This window comes from Pleurodeles waltl, chromosome 5, assembly GCF_031143425.1.
Source record: "Pleurodeles waltl isolate 20211129_DDA chromosome 5, aPleWal1.hap1.20221129, whole genome shotgun sequence".
Taxonomy (NCBI): domain Eukaryota; kingdom Metazoa; phylum Chordata; class Amphibia; order Caudata; family Salamandridae; genus Pleurodeles; species Pleurodeles waltl.
In genome coordinates, this window is record NC_090444.1 from 809,443,450 (window position 1) to 809,459,287 (window position 15,838).

At 42.6% G+C, this 15,838-nt stretch overlaps 1 protein-coding gene across 7 annotated transcripts in view; it reads right to left on the reverse strand.

The window, feature by feature from the left end:
• LAMA2 (laminin subunit alpha 2) overlaps positions 1-15,838 on the reverse strand; it is a 3,379,260-nt gene that overhangs the window by 3,020,567 nt on the left and 342,855 nt on the right. For all 7 annotated transcript variants that reach the window (XM_069234829.1, XM_069234828.1, XM_069234823.1 and 4 more), the window contains exon 2: positions 12,940-13,110. In XM_069234829.1, the coding sequence (XP_069090930.1) occupies positions 12,940-13,110 (171 nt within the window). The remainder of the gene's footprint in view (positions 1-12,939; positions 13,111-15,838) is intronic.

The window sequence follows — 15,838 nt, forward strand, 5'->3', positions numbered from 1 at the left end:
CTTTTCATTCATTTGAAAACGACTGGCATTTTCTATCTTATCAAAGCAAGAAGTGTCAGCAGAATGACTGGTGGGAGGTGGCATGAGAACAATAGGGCATACTTCATCGTGTCTGGTCCTCCCATACTGCTGTATTGGCCACGCGGGGGTGGGGGCGGTTGGCTGGTTGCCCTGCTGCCTGCAAACCCTGCAGCAGCCGAAGCAGATCCGAAGTATCCGGGCTCAAGAAATATCTGGCCTAGCTCTTGCGGACCCGATAATCCCAGTCCTTGACACACTTGAAGTTGCAGGTGGTCTAATCCCACCCGAAATTACCACTCTGGGTGGAATTCTGCCACTCGTAATGAGTGGTTGAGTCTAGGCCAAGAAAATGGGAGAATGCCACAGCTTCCCTCTGCTCAACATACTGGCACTCACGGAACCACGAATCATTCAACCACCCTGCTCCTCCTCCTCCAAAACCTTTTGACTCTGATAGATTTAAGATCCAGTAACTACTGAAGTGCTAGTTTTGCTCTGGGCTTTTGATAACTGTCTGCAGCGCTTTAAATGCATGTTTACTAATGTTATGGTTGTTTCCCTGAAAACGTCTAACCCCAAAATGGAAGAGTTGAACTACTGTGTTGATTGCTGTAAATACTCGCCTACTAGTGTTGCAAAATATGATATACAAATATATTGTACTACATTCTTTTTGTAGCGTCACTTTTCACGAGCTCTATAAGCACATGTATTAGACACACGATTTTGCAGTAAAATATGCGCAGTTTTGCTTATTACGAACTGCATCATTTCCAGTACCTATTAATGTATATCACAATATCAGATATGTAAAATAGCTTGCATTGCTTTGTGTTTTTAAAGGCATATAATCTGCTATATTATAACGTTGTTGTTTGTAATCACCTCTGACACGTCTTCCTTCTTAAATTAAAGAGACAACGGAATGTCTAAATTTAAAATTGTAAAACATCAGATTTATATTTCCCTTGATAGCAGCTCACCAGAATGTATATTGGCATAAAACCTATTGCCAGGATTTATCGGTACATGACAGGCCGCTGTGCGTTTAATTACGTTGGGCAAGTTTTTCTTAGACCAAGGGCTGTTCGACTTTAAGTACTTCAACGCAGTCTCGCGTAACTTTTTCGTTATAATAACTGTGTGGAGAACTTACAAGTTTCCTTATGCCAATCTATCACTACTGGTAAAGATACTTAATTGAGTAATTGTTTTTATTGTGGACTGGAGCCTCATTAGCACCAGTTCAGCTACAGATGTTCTGTGCGGAGATGACAGAATGGAGCAATAAAGGCTAAGCATCAGTGATGAAAAGTTGAAGGTGTACAAAATAAGGGAAGAACTGAGGTGCAAAGAACACAAAACTACAGTGAGAAGCTGCAGGATGAATTAGGAGATGCCTCAGCAATCATAAGTCCCTCATGGGGGAACAATAAAAGTTTAGGTTTCAATTTACATAAGCTGTCTTGATAAAAGAGCTTCTCAAGCTACTACAATCCTGCCTGTCCAGCCAAACAAATACACGTTTTAGAAACAATTTCAGAAATCAAGCATGCTGAATATAGCGAGTAAATGCACATTTTCTTTGCGATCTCCATTTGAAAAGGTTTTTAGTTGAATGTGTAGGCCTATTCTACACAGCTTTTCTCTCTGACTGAAAGTTGTGTTATCAGTTTGAAATGATGAGGTATATTTACCAAGATTTTGTAAGTGTTTATGTCACAAAAGTGACGCAAATCAGTGCAAAACCTTTTTTTATCAATTTTCTTTCCAGTGCAAAACTTGTGAAAAATCACTTGAAAGTAATCCAAAGCAGCGCTTAGCTCTGCTTTGCCTTACCTAGTGCCAAGGGGGCATTCTATGGGTGGTGTATTGGCGTTCTAATGCAAAAACACCCAAGGTTTTTTTTTTATGCAAAGCCCTATTTCCTAAAAAACGAAGGCAGCGTTTTGCGTAAAAAAATAGCACCCATTTCATAAAGGCGCTATCATGGAGAAATGCTTTTATTTTTCCTTTCTTTCCCACCTTTGCATCTGTGGTGCACTGTACAGCATACAAACAAAGGGGGAATGGTTGAACCCTCTGGGTGCCTTCGATGAGGTGATCTCGTCCCAGCACACGGTTCCCGTGTGCCTGGGACGAGATCACCTCATCCTGCACCCGGCCCACGGGGGGAGCACAAGCGCTCCCGCGTGAGCCCCACACCCCCCGGTTGGGGATGGAAGTGGAATCCCTTCTCCTTCCACCCCCGACCCTCCACTCGGCAATCTGATGACGTCAGCGCGCTCACAGCGCGCCAACGTTATCAATTGTTGCCGAGGACACGCTGGAAGCCATTTGCTTCCAGCGCGTCAAGGGAAAGGAGCTCAATAAGGTGAGTCCTTCCCTTTTTGGGGGTTTTGGGGGGGGGACTGACACGGGGAAAGGTAAGGGTTTTTCCTTCCCCCCTGGAATCCACACTAGACACCAGGGATTTTTTTGGATATTTAATTTTGGGAGCAACCCCTTGGGCAAGGGTCGCTCCCATGGGGGGCTATTTTTTTTCATATTTTGTCCACCCTTCAGGGCAGATCGGCCGTTTTCTAGGCCGATCTGCCCCCGGGGGGGGGGGGAGAGGGGGCCAAAAAGCAGTAGACACCAGGGATTTTATTTTCACTATGATTTTTTGGGGAGCGACCCCTTGGGCAAGAGTCGCTCCCCTTGGGGGCATAAATAATCATTTTTTCGCCCCCCCGGGGGCAGATCGGCTGTTTTTTTGGCTGATCTGCCCCAGGGGGGGGGTCGAAAACCACTAGACACCAGGGATTTTATTTTCTATATGATTTGTTGGGGAGCCACCCCTTGGGCAAGGGTCGCTCCCCTTGGGGGCTCTAAACAATCCTATTTCGGCCCCCCTGGGGGCAGATCAGCCGTTTTTTCGGCCAATCTGCCCTGGGGGGTGGGTCGAAAACCACTAGACCACTAGGGAGTATGTTTACCTTATGTTTTTGGACAGCGACCCCTTAGGCAAGGGTCGATGCCCCGGGGGCAATAATTTTGTATATGTTTCAGACCTCCCTGGGGCTAGATCGGCCAGGTTTTTAGCCGATCTCGCCCCCGGGGGGGTCAAAACCCACTAGGTGCCAGGGATTGTGTGGTGTGTGTGTGTGTTTTGTGTGTTTGGGGGCACCCCTTGGACAAGGGTCGCCCCCCCAAAGGGGGGAAAATGAGTATTGGCCATTTCTGCCCCCCTTGGGGGCAGATGGGCCTATTTTTTTAGGCCCATCTGCCCTCAAGGTGGGCAGAAACCACCAATACGCCAGGGACTTTTTTTTTCTTTCCCCTTTTTATTGTTTTGTGCTGGGGGTGCCCCCTTTGGCAAGGGTCGCCCCCTAAAGGGGAGCTGTTGGCCCTTTCGGCCCCCCTTGGGGGCAGATTCGCCTATTTATTTAGGCCCATCTGCCCCCAAGGGGGATCTTGTTTGTGTGTGTGTTTTGTTTTACCCCTTTTGCAAGCATCGCTCCCCAAATGGGGGCACATTACTGATGACCATTTCTGCTCCCCTTGGTGGCAGATCAGGCAATTTTTTAGGCCTATCTACCCCTAAGAGGGCAGAAGCCACTTAGGCACCAGGGACAATTTCTAAGTTCTTGGTGGCGGGGTGTTTGTCAACTGGCGAAGTATTTGTATTTGTGATTATAACAGTTTATTTCTTCTTTTTGTTCTAGTTCAAAGCTTTTGCTTCCTTCGCTGTGGATCCTTGCGGTTTGGGCAGTAGTTGTCCTGCAGTTTGCATAGTTGCATGTTTTAGGTAAGTGAAAGCAATTTACTCCAAAGTAGTATTGTTGACATGCATGAATGACATGTTTGTAGGTGGTGTACGAAATGTAGTATTGTGTGTGAAATTGTCCTTAGATTTGGGCAAAAAGATATTTGTGTTGTCATATATCTAATTTGCTTTTTTCTTTCTTCTTTTTAGTGGGATATCATTGGTGATTGCTGTGTCTGTGCATAGTAGTTGCTGATGAGTAGCTTTTTCAGGCAAGTGAGTGGTATCGTTTTTTAGTACATAACTCTTTGTAATAAAGCTACACTTTGTTTATTACATATTTTAGTGCTGGTGGTTGTTGGCAACCCATTTATTGTTAGTGAGGATCATGGCTAGCCGCAGAGTGACCGCTCAGCAGGTTGTTAGCATGCTTTTTGAGTCGTCTTCAGACCATGATTACAAGACTGACTTTGCATCTGAGGCAGAGGAGGAAGTGAAAGATTCTGGCAGTGAGTTTTCTGTCCGAGAGGATTCTTCTGATGAGGAAGCCACTCTTAGTGCAGATGAAGGGCCTGTTTTAGAGGAGGACATTGATGTGCCAAGAGTGCAGCAGCCTGGGGCTGAAGGGTTTCCCATTAGAAGTCCTGACACCTGGATTGCCCCAAACATGGAGCAACCACAGTTACCTGCATTTCCTAATCTCCCAGGGTGTAGAGTCAATACGGAAAACTTTTTGCCTGTCAATTTCTTTCACTTGTTTATGGACAATGTATTTTTGGAAGAGATTGTGGAGCAGACTAATGTGTATGCGGAGCAATATTTGAGGGACAATGCTGCCAGACTTAGGCCTCAGTCTAGAGCTACTCAGTGGGTTCCCACATATTGTGAAGAGATGAAAAAGTTTTTAATTTTGACTTTTTGATGGGGTTGATAAGGAAGCCGTCACTGGCTTCCTATTGGTCTAATAGTCCGTTGATAGCAACAGCTATATTTCCTGCAACTATGACTCGTAATCGCTATTTGCTTCTTCTTCGTATGCTGCATTTTGTAGACAATGCTTTAGCCTTGCCACGAGATCACCCTGATTGGGACCGTCTTTTTAAGATTAGGCCTGTCCTTCATCATTTTGTAGATCGGTTTTCAGAGGTCTATGTTCCAGGCAAAGAGATAAGTGTGGACAAGTGTTTGGTCTTTTTCAAGGGTCGTTTAGTTTTTAAGCAGTACATTCCTAGTAAGAGGGCACGGTATGGGATTAAATTGTTTATGCTGTCAGAAAGCAGTACAGGATCCGTGTATGATTTCCAGGCCTACACTGGTAGGGATTCCAGTATTGACCCTCCTGGTTGTCCGGCCACTTTTGGAGTTGGCGAATAAATTGTGTGGGAACTTGGTAGAGGACTGTGTAACAAATGTCACCATTTGTACGTAGATACTTTCTACACTGGAATGCAGTTGTTCAAGGAGTTGTTTAGAGTGGACACTGTTTCTTGTGGCACAATCCGTTCTAACCAGAAAGGCTATCCAAGGGAGCTTGTCTGTAAAAGACTTGAGAGGGGACAGTGCAGTGCCTTGCGGAATAATGAGCTGCTAGCTCTGAAATTTTTAGACAGGAGGGATGTGTACATGCTATCTACCATCCATGATGAGAGTACTTCCTCTGTGACTGTTTGGGGCCAGGTTCCCAAAGCGTGCAAACCTGCGTGCATTTTGGACTACAATAGGCACATGGGTGGTGTTGATAGAGTAGATCAGAGGCTGGAACCTTACACTGTTCTGCGTAAGTCTTACTTGTGTTATAAATAGTTGGCCCTACATTTATTTAATCTGGCAATTTTTATTGCTTTATTGTGTTCAAGGATTGTTCACCAGAGTCAAGGATGACATTTTTTACATTTCAGGAGTTGGTGATAGAGAGCCTTATTGTGGTGGAACAGGCAAGAGTTCCTAGAGTAGCAGTGGTGGAGGAAGTGGCTAGATTGAAAGATCACCACTTTCCAGATAACATCCCTCCCACTCCCAAGAAAGACTTACCCACTAAGAAATGTAGAGTATGTGCTCGAAGAGATATCCGGAGGGAGAGCCGGATGTACTGCCCCGAATGCCCTTCAAAGCCTGGGCTGTGTGTGCCCAGCTGTTTCAGAAATTACCACACCAAGAAACATTTTGAGGAAATACAGTGAGCGTAAACTGCCTATTTTATATTTTTGTATGTTCAGTTTCGTGGTTGGCATTACTGTCATGTATTTAGTTAGAGCTTTTGAGTTTGTAGTTTTGTACTTATTTTTTAATTACTTAGTGGTTTCTTTGTTGTTTATAAATGGGAAAAAAGTGATGGCGGTGAGCGTGGGGTGGTGCTTGGCTGGCGGTGTGTGTTGGGTGGCACTTGGCTGGCATTGTGTGTGGGGTGGCACTTGGCTGGCGGTGTGCCTGGGGTGGCGCTTGGCTGGCAGTGTGCGTGGTGGGGTGGTGCTGGGCTGGCGGTGTGCTTGGGGAGGCGCTTGGCTGGCAGTGTGCTTGGGGTGGCGCTTGGCTGGCGGTGTGCGTGGCGTGGCGCTTGGCTGGCGGTGTGCTTGGGGTGGTGCTTGGCTGGCAGTGTGCATGGGGTGGCGCTTGGCTGGAGGTGTGCTTGGGGTGGTGCTTGGCAGGCGGTGTGTGTGGGGTGGCTCTTGGCTGGCGGTGCCAGCCTTACGTCAGTCCACACACTCCCATCAGCTAGTGTGACTGCTGTATCAGGTATGTGGGCGTATGTAAGTGATGGGCCCTTGAGTGGCGCTGTCTGTCGATGCGAGTGTTGTAATGTGCTGGGCCCGTGGCTGGCGGCGTGAATGGTCTTGTGCATGTCATGTATGAAAGGTGCATGAATGGACTGTAAAACGGTTGGTGCCTTGACGCGGCTTTACAGCTCACGAGCTGTGAGTCATTGGTTCAGTTTTTGGCATTTCAGTTATTAACAGTGCATTTCACTTTTGTGAAATCTCTTGTTAATACAATTTGATCTACTGAACCATCACTCACCCTCGTGCCAAATCCAACCAGTCTGTGTGGTACAAATGAGAAAACCTGCTTTGCTGTAATCAGGAGTCACAGCACACTTGTGACACACTAGGTGTCTCAGGTAGGACCCCGATGATGAGGCATGCCACCAACTTGGTTGGTGAGTGAGGGGTCTTTTTCACATAACCTAAGTGCGTTTCTTTTCACAATTTTAGTGTTTGGCACATCACGGACGGACGTGGACACATCAAAATGATATATTGCAAAACTACCTGTGTTTGGGGGTTAGTGGGCACCTATGTTCTTGGTCGTGGATGCGGCCTTCATCTAGGGAAACCTACCAACCCCAGACATTTCTTAAAACTAGACACCCCAAGGAATCCAGGGAGGTGTGGCTTGCGTGGATCCCCCAAAATTTTCTTACCCAGACTTCTCTGCAAACCTCAAAATTTGCTTAAAAAAACATATTTTCCTGACTTTTCATAGTAGGATCACTGCTCCAGCACAAAATTCCTACTCCCCAGCGTTCTCCTCAGTCTCCCAAGTAAAATGACACCTCACTTGTGTGGGTCCCCAAAGCAGTGTCAGCCTAAAGATGTATAAAAGAAGAATATGTCCTGATCAACTCGCTGTGCTATCCCCTCTATCTCTACAAGTTTTTGGCCTTATTCTGTTGCAGGCACCTGGCCCACCCACACAAGTGAGGTATCATTTTTATCGGGAGACTTGGCGGAACGCTGGGTGGAAGGATATTTGTGGCTCCTCTCAGATTCCAGAACTCTCTGTCACCGAAATGTGGGGAAAAGGTGTTTTTTTAGCCAACTTTTGAGGTTTGCAAAGGATTCTCTGGGTAACAGAACCTGGTGAGAGCCCCACAAGTCTTGGATTCCCCTAGGTCTCTACTTTACAAAAATGCACAGGTTTGGTAGGTTTCCCTAGGTGCCGGCTGAGCTAGAGGCCAAAATCCACAGGTAGGCACTTTGCAAAAAACACCTCTGTTTTCTGTGGAAAAATATAATGTGTCCACGTTGTGTTTTGGGGCATTTCCTGTCGCTGGCACTAGGCCTACCCACACAAGTGAGTTACCATTTTTATTGGGAGACTTTGGGGAACATAGAATAGCAAAACAAGTGTTATTGCCCCGTGTCTTTCTCTACATTATTTCCTTCCAAATATAAGACAGTGTGAAAAAAGACGTCTATTTGAGAAAGGCCCTGCAATTCACATGCTAGTATGGGCACCCCAGAATTCAGAGATGTGCAAATAACCACTGCTCCTCAACACCTTATCTTGTGCCCATTTTGGAAATACAAAAGTTTTCTTGATACCTATTTTTGACTCTTCATATTTCAGCAAATGAATTGCTGTATACCCGGTATAGAATGAAAACCCACTGCAAGGTGCAGCTCATTTATTGGCTCTGGGTACCTAGTGTTCTTGATGAACCTACAAGCCTTATATATCCCCGCAGCCAGAGGAGTCCAGCAGATGTAACAGTATATTGCTTTAAAAAATCTGACATTGCAGGAAAAAGTTACAGAGTAAACGTAGAGAAAAATTGCGGTTTTTCATCTCCTCAATTTCAATATGTTTTTATTTCAGTTGCTATTTTCTGCAGGAAACCCTTGTAGGATCTACACAAATTACCCATTGCTGAATTCAGAATTTTGTCTACGTTTCAGAAATGTTTAGGTTTCTAGGATCCAGCATTGGGTTCACACCCATTTCTGTCACTGACTGGAAGGAGGCTGAAAGCACAAAAAATCGTAAAAATGGGGTATGTCCCAGTAAAATGTCAAAATTGTGTTGATAATGTGGTTTTCTGAATCAAGTCTGTCTGTTCCTGAAAGCTGGGAAGCTGGTGATTTTAGCACCATAAACCGTTTGTTGATGCCATTTTCAGGGGAAAAAACACAGGCCTTCTTCTGCAGCCCTTTTTTCCCATTTTTGTTTAAAAAAATGAAATTTTCACTGTATTTTGGTAAATTTCTTGGCCTCCGTCAGGGGCACCCACAAAGTCTGGGTACCTTTAGAATCCGTAGGATGTTGGAAAAAAAGGATGCAAATTTGGCATGGGTAGCTTATGTGGACAAAAAGTTATGAGGGCCTAAGCAAGAACTATTCCAAATAGGCTAAAAAAGGCCTGGCACAGGAGGGGGAAAAGGCCTGGCAGCGAAGGGGTTAAAAGTAAGTCTAAACATACTATTTTTCTACTGGAAGAATATCCTTCCAGTACAAAACCTATGCTAGATTCACTCACAAACCCTTGCACTATGTGTGTGGGTGACTCACAGTAGCAAATCTTTGTCTGGCGCTAGGAGGGGGGGAGGAGAGTGCCATATCCCTGTAAATATGTCTCTCTCCTGCTCACACAGAACAGCATTTTTGCCTGCTGTGCTATGTGAGAATTTAATAAATGTGCGCCTAATTGTAAAATTAATCAGGGTTATGGAATCAGAATATCGTAGTCAAAAAATGTTAGTTTGGAAATAGATGTGCTATAGTTTTATTATTAGATGGTCAGAGAGAAAAACCTTGAAATAGTACACAAAGAAATGAAGAGAGAGAGGACTCTCTCCTATTCACACATGTTGAAAATGATGTCCAGAGAATCAAGGACATCAGTGTTCTCAGGACTGCTATGAGAAAGAGAGTCAATGTTTCAAGTTACACCATGGGACAGAAGAATACAATGGAGCTCATGATGGTGTGACCAGAAAGGTGTTACCTGATTTGAGTTTATGCTATTAACTAGGGTTTTCACTGATTGATTGTAGGGCACTTTCCCTTGGACTTTGAGAGGTACAGACCTCTGACTTCCCCTTATCCCCCATGCTTCTTCGAGAGTGGCCTAGGTTTACATTTAGCTCTCTAAGAAGACTCTTGGCCGAGCTTCTGAAATGCTGATACCTTCTTTTCTTTTTCCCCATTCATTTTGTCTTAATTTTTCACCCTGCATTTTTATTGTTAGGTCTGTTTCTAAATAGATTCTCTTTTTATAGCTTAAACTGTTTGTGATATCCTTTTTTGGACATAGTTTAATTTAGTTAGATGATTGTAGCTTGCACTAATGTGTAAGAGGGTTGGTCATTGTTTATTTTCTAAACATCGGACACTGCTTTTGATTTTAATTTTCTGTATTGCAGTGACCGAATCCATGGTTTGTCTTATGCTTAGTCATCTAAATTTCTTCAGAAGATTTGGTTACCCAATTTCTATTCTGTATCTTCACAGTATGTTTTTGAGATTTGTTTACGTTACCCTGAGTGTTCATTTGTAATAAAACTCTTTGACTTTATTTCTGATTTGGGTTTTCATTATGTGACCAAAATTGGTTACACTGTAAATTAATGTTGACATGTTTATTACCTAACTTCCTAGTTAATCCTCTTGCAAGGACAAATTTGGTCAACCTCATGATAAGAGTATACTGATGACATTGAATGGAGGTTGAATAAGAAGGTGAGTTCATCTAAATGTCATTTGCCACAGAACATTCAGTGGTAAAATACTTGACCAAATTACGTTTTATTTTAAGAAAGGCAAGACAATGGGATAGAAAAATGTAGAAGGCTGTATTAGGCCAGGTGAAGGGAGACATGGATGAGACTCTGTCAGAAATATTCTCAGTTGTTTTAAAGGATCAGATTATATATCTTGTGTTTTAATAACCTTTGCCTGAAAGGCCTAGTACTATTGGTAATCACGGAAAACTTTAATGAAGAAAAGTGTTGGCTAGTGTACATAAGGAAGATCTAGGTAGAGGATATTTAGACTCAAGAAGCAATTTCCACACCAATCAGTTTGTTCTCTTTATTATTGATGATTAACAAGATACTGAGCGATCTTTTTATCAGTATTAGCCTTGACAAAAGAGTGTTCCCAGGGTTCCCTTCCACTGTAAGGTTGTTTTGCATGTTGTCAGCATGTGTTTGAAATTTACGCCTGTGATGACTTTTGAGAAAGGCTTGATGGCTTTGTTAGGTACAGAAAATGGTGAGGAAAAACACGCCTTGGCAATGATGTGTTAGAGGGCGTAAGGGCAGTAATCAGTATCTCTCACTCAGGTAGGTCTCAAAGTAACTTTATGAAGTATAATCAGTGCCAACTCACTCATCTCTCTAGGCAAATAAGATCTTGCATTCTACCATCATGAACAATAAAGAAAGATTGAAAAGGCAACAGGATGTCTCAGCCCCCTGTATCGGTAATCTGGAGACGGCCTGCAGAATTAACCTGCATGTTGATTCTATGCATTGTCCCAGGAGATAACTGGATGGAAACTCAGGTGTCACTTCTCAACCACCTTCCAGATTTGATCCAACAACACTCAGATGTTCCCATTTATGTGCTGTAATCTTACTCCGGCATGCTTACCACTCTAGAAATACTTTGGCCTGTATTTATACTTTTTTTGCGCCGCATTTGCGTTGTTTTTTTACGCAAAAACGGCGCAAACTTGAAAAATACCATTGTATTTTGTAGGTTTGCGACGTTTTGCGTCAAAAAGCGGCGCAAATGCGGCGCTAAAAAAAGTATAAATACAGGCCTTTGTATTTCTATTTCTATACATTTTCACCTTTAATAAGAAGTATTCTTCAGATCTTTGGGTTGAGTGCACCACCTCTATAATCATCTTATACAATGCAAGCCCAAACGGCGACAATTCCAGGAAAAAATGCAAGTGAAACGGTCACTTTCGACTAAACGAACGTGCATTCGACGTCTTGTGCTGTATTTCGTTTTCATATGCCATTCTAGGCTGTATGCTTAAGTGTCGGGTCATGCTGTTTGGTGATGGTGAGGAATGTTATGTTGAATTGTGTTTTTCTGTAGAATGGTGTTATATAGTGTTAAGTTGTTCTGTGGTGTGGTCTGGCAGGTTCGTTGTTTAATGTGTATATAAAAAAGTGCAGAAGCAAAAGATTTTCTTAGAAGCACTGTGTCTGGTATTCCAAATTCCAAGGGTTTCCGAACACCAAGCGTGCTAACTCTTGATTCCACCTCATGCCTCTTTATTCTACCACCCTACACTATCTGTCTCTGTAGCACACTCTGGAATATTCTTTTTCATTCCTGCAGTCACTGTTTCCTTTGTTTCTCTTCTCCTTCTTTCTCCCCTTTTACTTTCTTGCTCTGGATCAGAGGGTATGTTCTGTATTATATTGGTCTGTTGCATGTTATGTTATTCTTTGCCTATGGCCCTGAGATATGTAATGTATAAACATGTAGGTCCATATTTATGAAAAAGTGGAGAACAGAGATGATACGCCACTTTTCCTACACCCCCCAATGGCACCGAACAACATCATGGTTGCTCCCTATTTATGATGCGCCACACCTTGATGGTCATTGGCACAATAGCCTCAAACATTTTTAAGCTATTGTGGTGCTTTGCTACACTAGCATCAAAAATGTTGACACTGGTGTAGCAAAGTGCAAGAAGGTCCATAGGTTTCTATAAAAGTGTCATTTTAATACCTGCTCTGAGCAGGTGTTAAAAATGAAGCCAAAAATGGTGCAGTGAAATGTGTTAAATTTCACTGGACCATTTTTGCGGGCCTCCTAGTGCCAGAACGCCCCTCGTGCAAACATTATGCCTGGCGCAGGCATAATATGGCTCATTAGCACAAAGTGGCACAATGCATGCATTCCGCCAGTTTGTAAATATGGCGCATAGAAAAAGCCACTTTAATGCCACTTTAGCATAAAAAAAATTACGCCATGGCGACGCTTAGGTGGCGCCAGAGGCTCTTAAATATGCCCCGTAGTTCTTCTAAAGACAACTGGATGTTTTATTTTTTTTCTCAGTGTGATAGTAACAAGATTGGCAATTTAAAGGGTAACTGTACCATATTAATAATTTGCTAATCTCAAATAAAGACGTGGCAGGGAAATATGTCATGTGCTAATTTCAAATAAGGATGTGCTTGGCTTTCATTTGTTGATGATACTTTCTTTTTAAGACTTAGAAGTTTGTGTCAAACATCCCCAGCAGCAAATTTAAACAGTTCAGCATGACAAGGGGTGACCGATTGAAAGCACATTTGCGGTTGAAACGGACTAGCCATATCCAAATTCCTTCCAAGGATTCCTAGACAGGAAAAGTTCTAGACATAACAAGCACTGGAAGAAATGCAAGTCAATTAAAAGTTAAGGGAATTAAGTGCACATACGGTTTGGATTGGAACTGCGCTGGTCACAGACGCGACACTGAGGGTTTCTCACGGGCTGCCCGGGCACGTGTTCCACCAGCTTGCAGTACATCTGAGGCCCCTTTTCGCCACATGTCGCGTTGCTCGTGATGAAGGCATTAGTGGCCAGATTTAACACCGCCGGGAATAGGCCTGCAAAAAACACAAATGCGGAAGTCAGAACGACATAGTCGGAAGCACTGTTCTCTATTCATGAATCAAGGAAGGAAACTTGTTTGAACTAATTTACCTTTGATTATGGATTATTGACCTGTCTTAATAGTAACATGTTCTCGATTGCCTGTGTATATTCCACTGCGTATGCAAAAGGGATGTTTTTCAAATACATAGCCAGGCATGGTAATACCGAATTATTTAATATTGCTTATCCATAAATCTCACTTCAGGGGTACCGAGTAAGCTTATAGACATCCACATAAACCAATTTCTGTGGTCTGAATGAATTGAGAATATTGGTAAGATTGGTGTGGGTTTAAGGGAATGGTCTCCATAGGAAAAGCTTTCAACCTTGGTGGAAAAATATGAAATTGTGTACATGCAATTCCATTTTCATGGGCAAACGTCTTTAGTTGAGCGCAAAATATAATTTACATACTTTTGCAAGAGCGCTCCTGGAACTGTGCGATTGTCGCCGATTTTCAGCAGCACTTTTAAAAATGCTTATAAAGTGCTGAATTTGGGAATTCTCTTTTTTTGACGTAGAAAAATTGCAGTTGTAGGTTTCCAAAATGTTTTGTGAATTGGGCACTCTATATTCACCAGGCACTTTTTTCCTTCTTTAAGTCTCATTCAGAAACACTTTGATTCGCCAGTTAAATCAACATTTGTAATTTGCAATACATTGATTTAAACTTGTTGAAAGAGTTGCTCACCAATACTCGTGCACTCAAATAAGTCTTCTGGCAGGGATTACATATTCTGGGGCTGAAATGCCCCAAGAAGGTACAGCATACCACAAGGTTATCCATTTATTTGTATTTACAAAGTCTTGCTTTATCCAGTGTCACCTTGAAAATGGTCAGAGGGATGGAATAAGTCTGTGACCAGGCTGGTACTGAGGAGGGAGTATTTTCGACATTGGAGTGGGTGCAAAGGAAAGAGCTTTGCACCAGGAAAACAAACTTCCTAGGGAGCAAAACACGTTTCCAATTTCAGTCGCACCACCGCACAGCATATGCGTAGTGTACTCTATATAAATGCACACGTGCAAAAACACTTTCAGATTTGCACACTGTTTAAGGGCAAATTATATGAATGTTCCCATGATTCTATGACGTGCAGCTCACCATGCACACTCCCGGTCTGGAAATCTCAGGAAAAGTAAAATAAATACTACAACCCGATGGTTAGGGGAAACTGTTATCCTTTTCTGTGACTCGGGCCAATAGTCGAAGTTCACTTGAACTTGGTAACAAATATGATCACTAAATTAAGTTATTTAATTAATTAACCGAACAGTTTTCTGTAGCAAAAAGTATCAAAGAAAATCTGGGGACTGTGCAAAGTAAGTAACACACAGAACACACTTTTCACAGAAAAGAAAATAATATACCAATGCGCATCAATCCTGTAAGGATGCAATAGGAAATCAATAGGCACAGTCTTCATTAAAATCACAATGCATTTGCTACAATCATTTCCCTAACGTGGCAGAATTGTTACTGAAATTAAATCTAAATGTAAAGATTGTTGGCACGATATGGCAAATGGAAATAGAACTGCCCACTAAAGTTGATCCTGCAGCTTTCGTTACTGTTTAAAGATTTCGAAAAGTAATTACATTGATGTTCATTATTTTTTCTACTTAGCTCCTAGAGACTTTCCCACGGTGTTGCAATGTAGCACTGAAGTCTCAAACCAAATAGGATTTTTTTCATGAGATGGGACACTGCATCAGAAAAAACACCGGCTACTCTAGAAAACATTACCCTGAACTATTACATCTTCAGGAAACAGGCAAGTTCTAAAAACTGGGATCAACCACAGAGCAGTGTCAGACCTCTCATTTACTGTGGGTTATTTATATTAAAGAACACACACACAGCATGCCTCTTGGGAGTAAAGAGGTCCTTGGAAAGTGCAACTGCGTGCAGCTTTTTATGACCTAATAAAACAATAACAAATTTAATATTTTATTAAAACAGGAAGCAAATGTAACTTTTTCTGACCTTTTAGCATACCACACACATTGCAAATTCGACCCACCAGGAAAACAATATCAATCTTGATTAAAATGAAACCACATACATGAATAATTCATTCTTCAAAAGGAACATGCTAACAGATTAACTTTTCAGTGAATGAAAAGTGCAGGGATTTCTTCCTGCGTTCTGAACAATATTAAGAAACAAAAGTAATGAATGGAGTGCCTGGTGCAAGGTTTCTTGAGCCGGTCACTTCCTCGGCATAACCTTCCACTCCAATAAATTTAGCTCATCTCTACCACTAGAGAAGGGGGCAACCCCATTGAAATGAACGTGTGCCTCACCTCGAAAGTGTACCAGCCTATACTGCGAGTCTACATTCATGCGTATGTGTGGGGACAACTGGCAGAATTTGATTCCATGTAATTTCACAGAATTACATACAAATTCCATGAAATTCTGGAAAATTTGAGATGGGGCAGAGTGGGCATTTGATTCTATTTTCTTAGTGCAAAATGCACCCTCGTTTCCAACAGTGGATACAACGATGCATTTTGTGCTACAAATAGTGCAGTCAAACACCACTGGGTGCCCTTACATACTCTGAAGTGATTACTTTATAATAATATTGTGTATATGATATGGCAGAGTATGCCTAAAAAGATTTCTTGACTCAGTGACAAGGCAAGCGAATCAGTAAGGCAGCCAGGCGCATT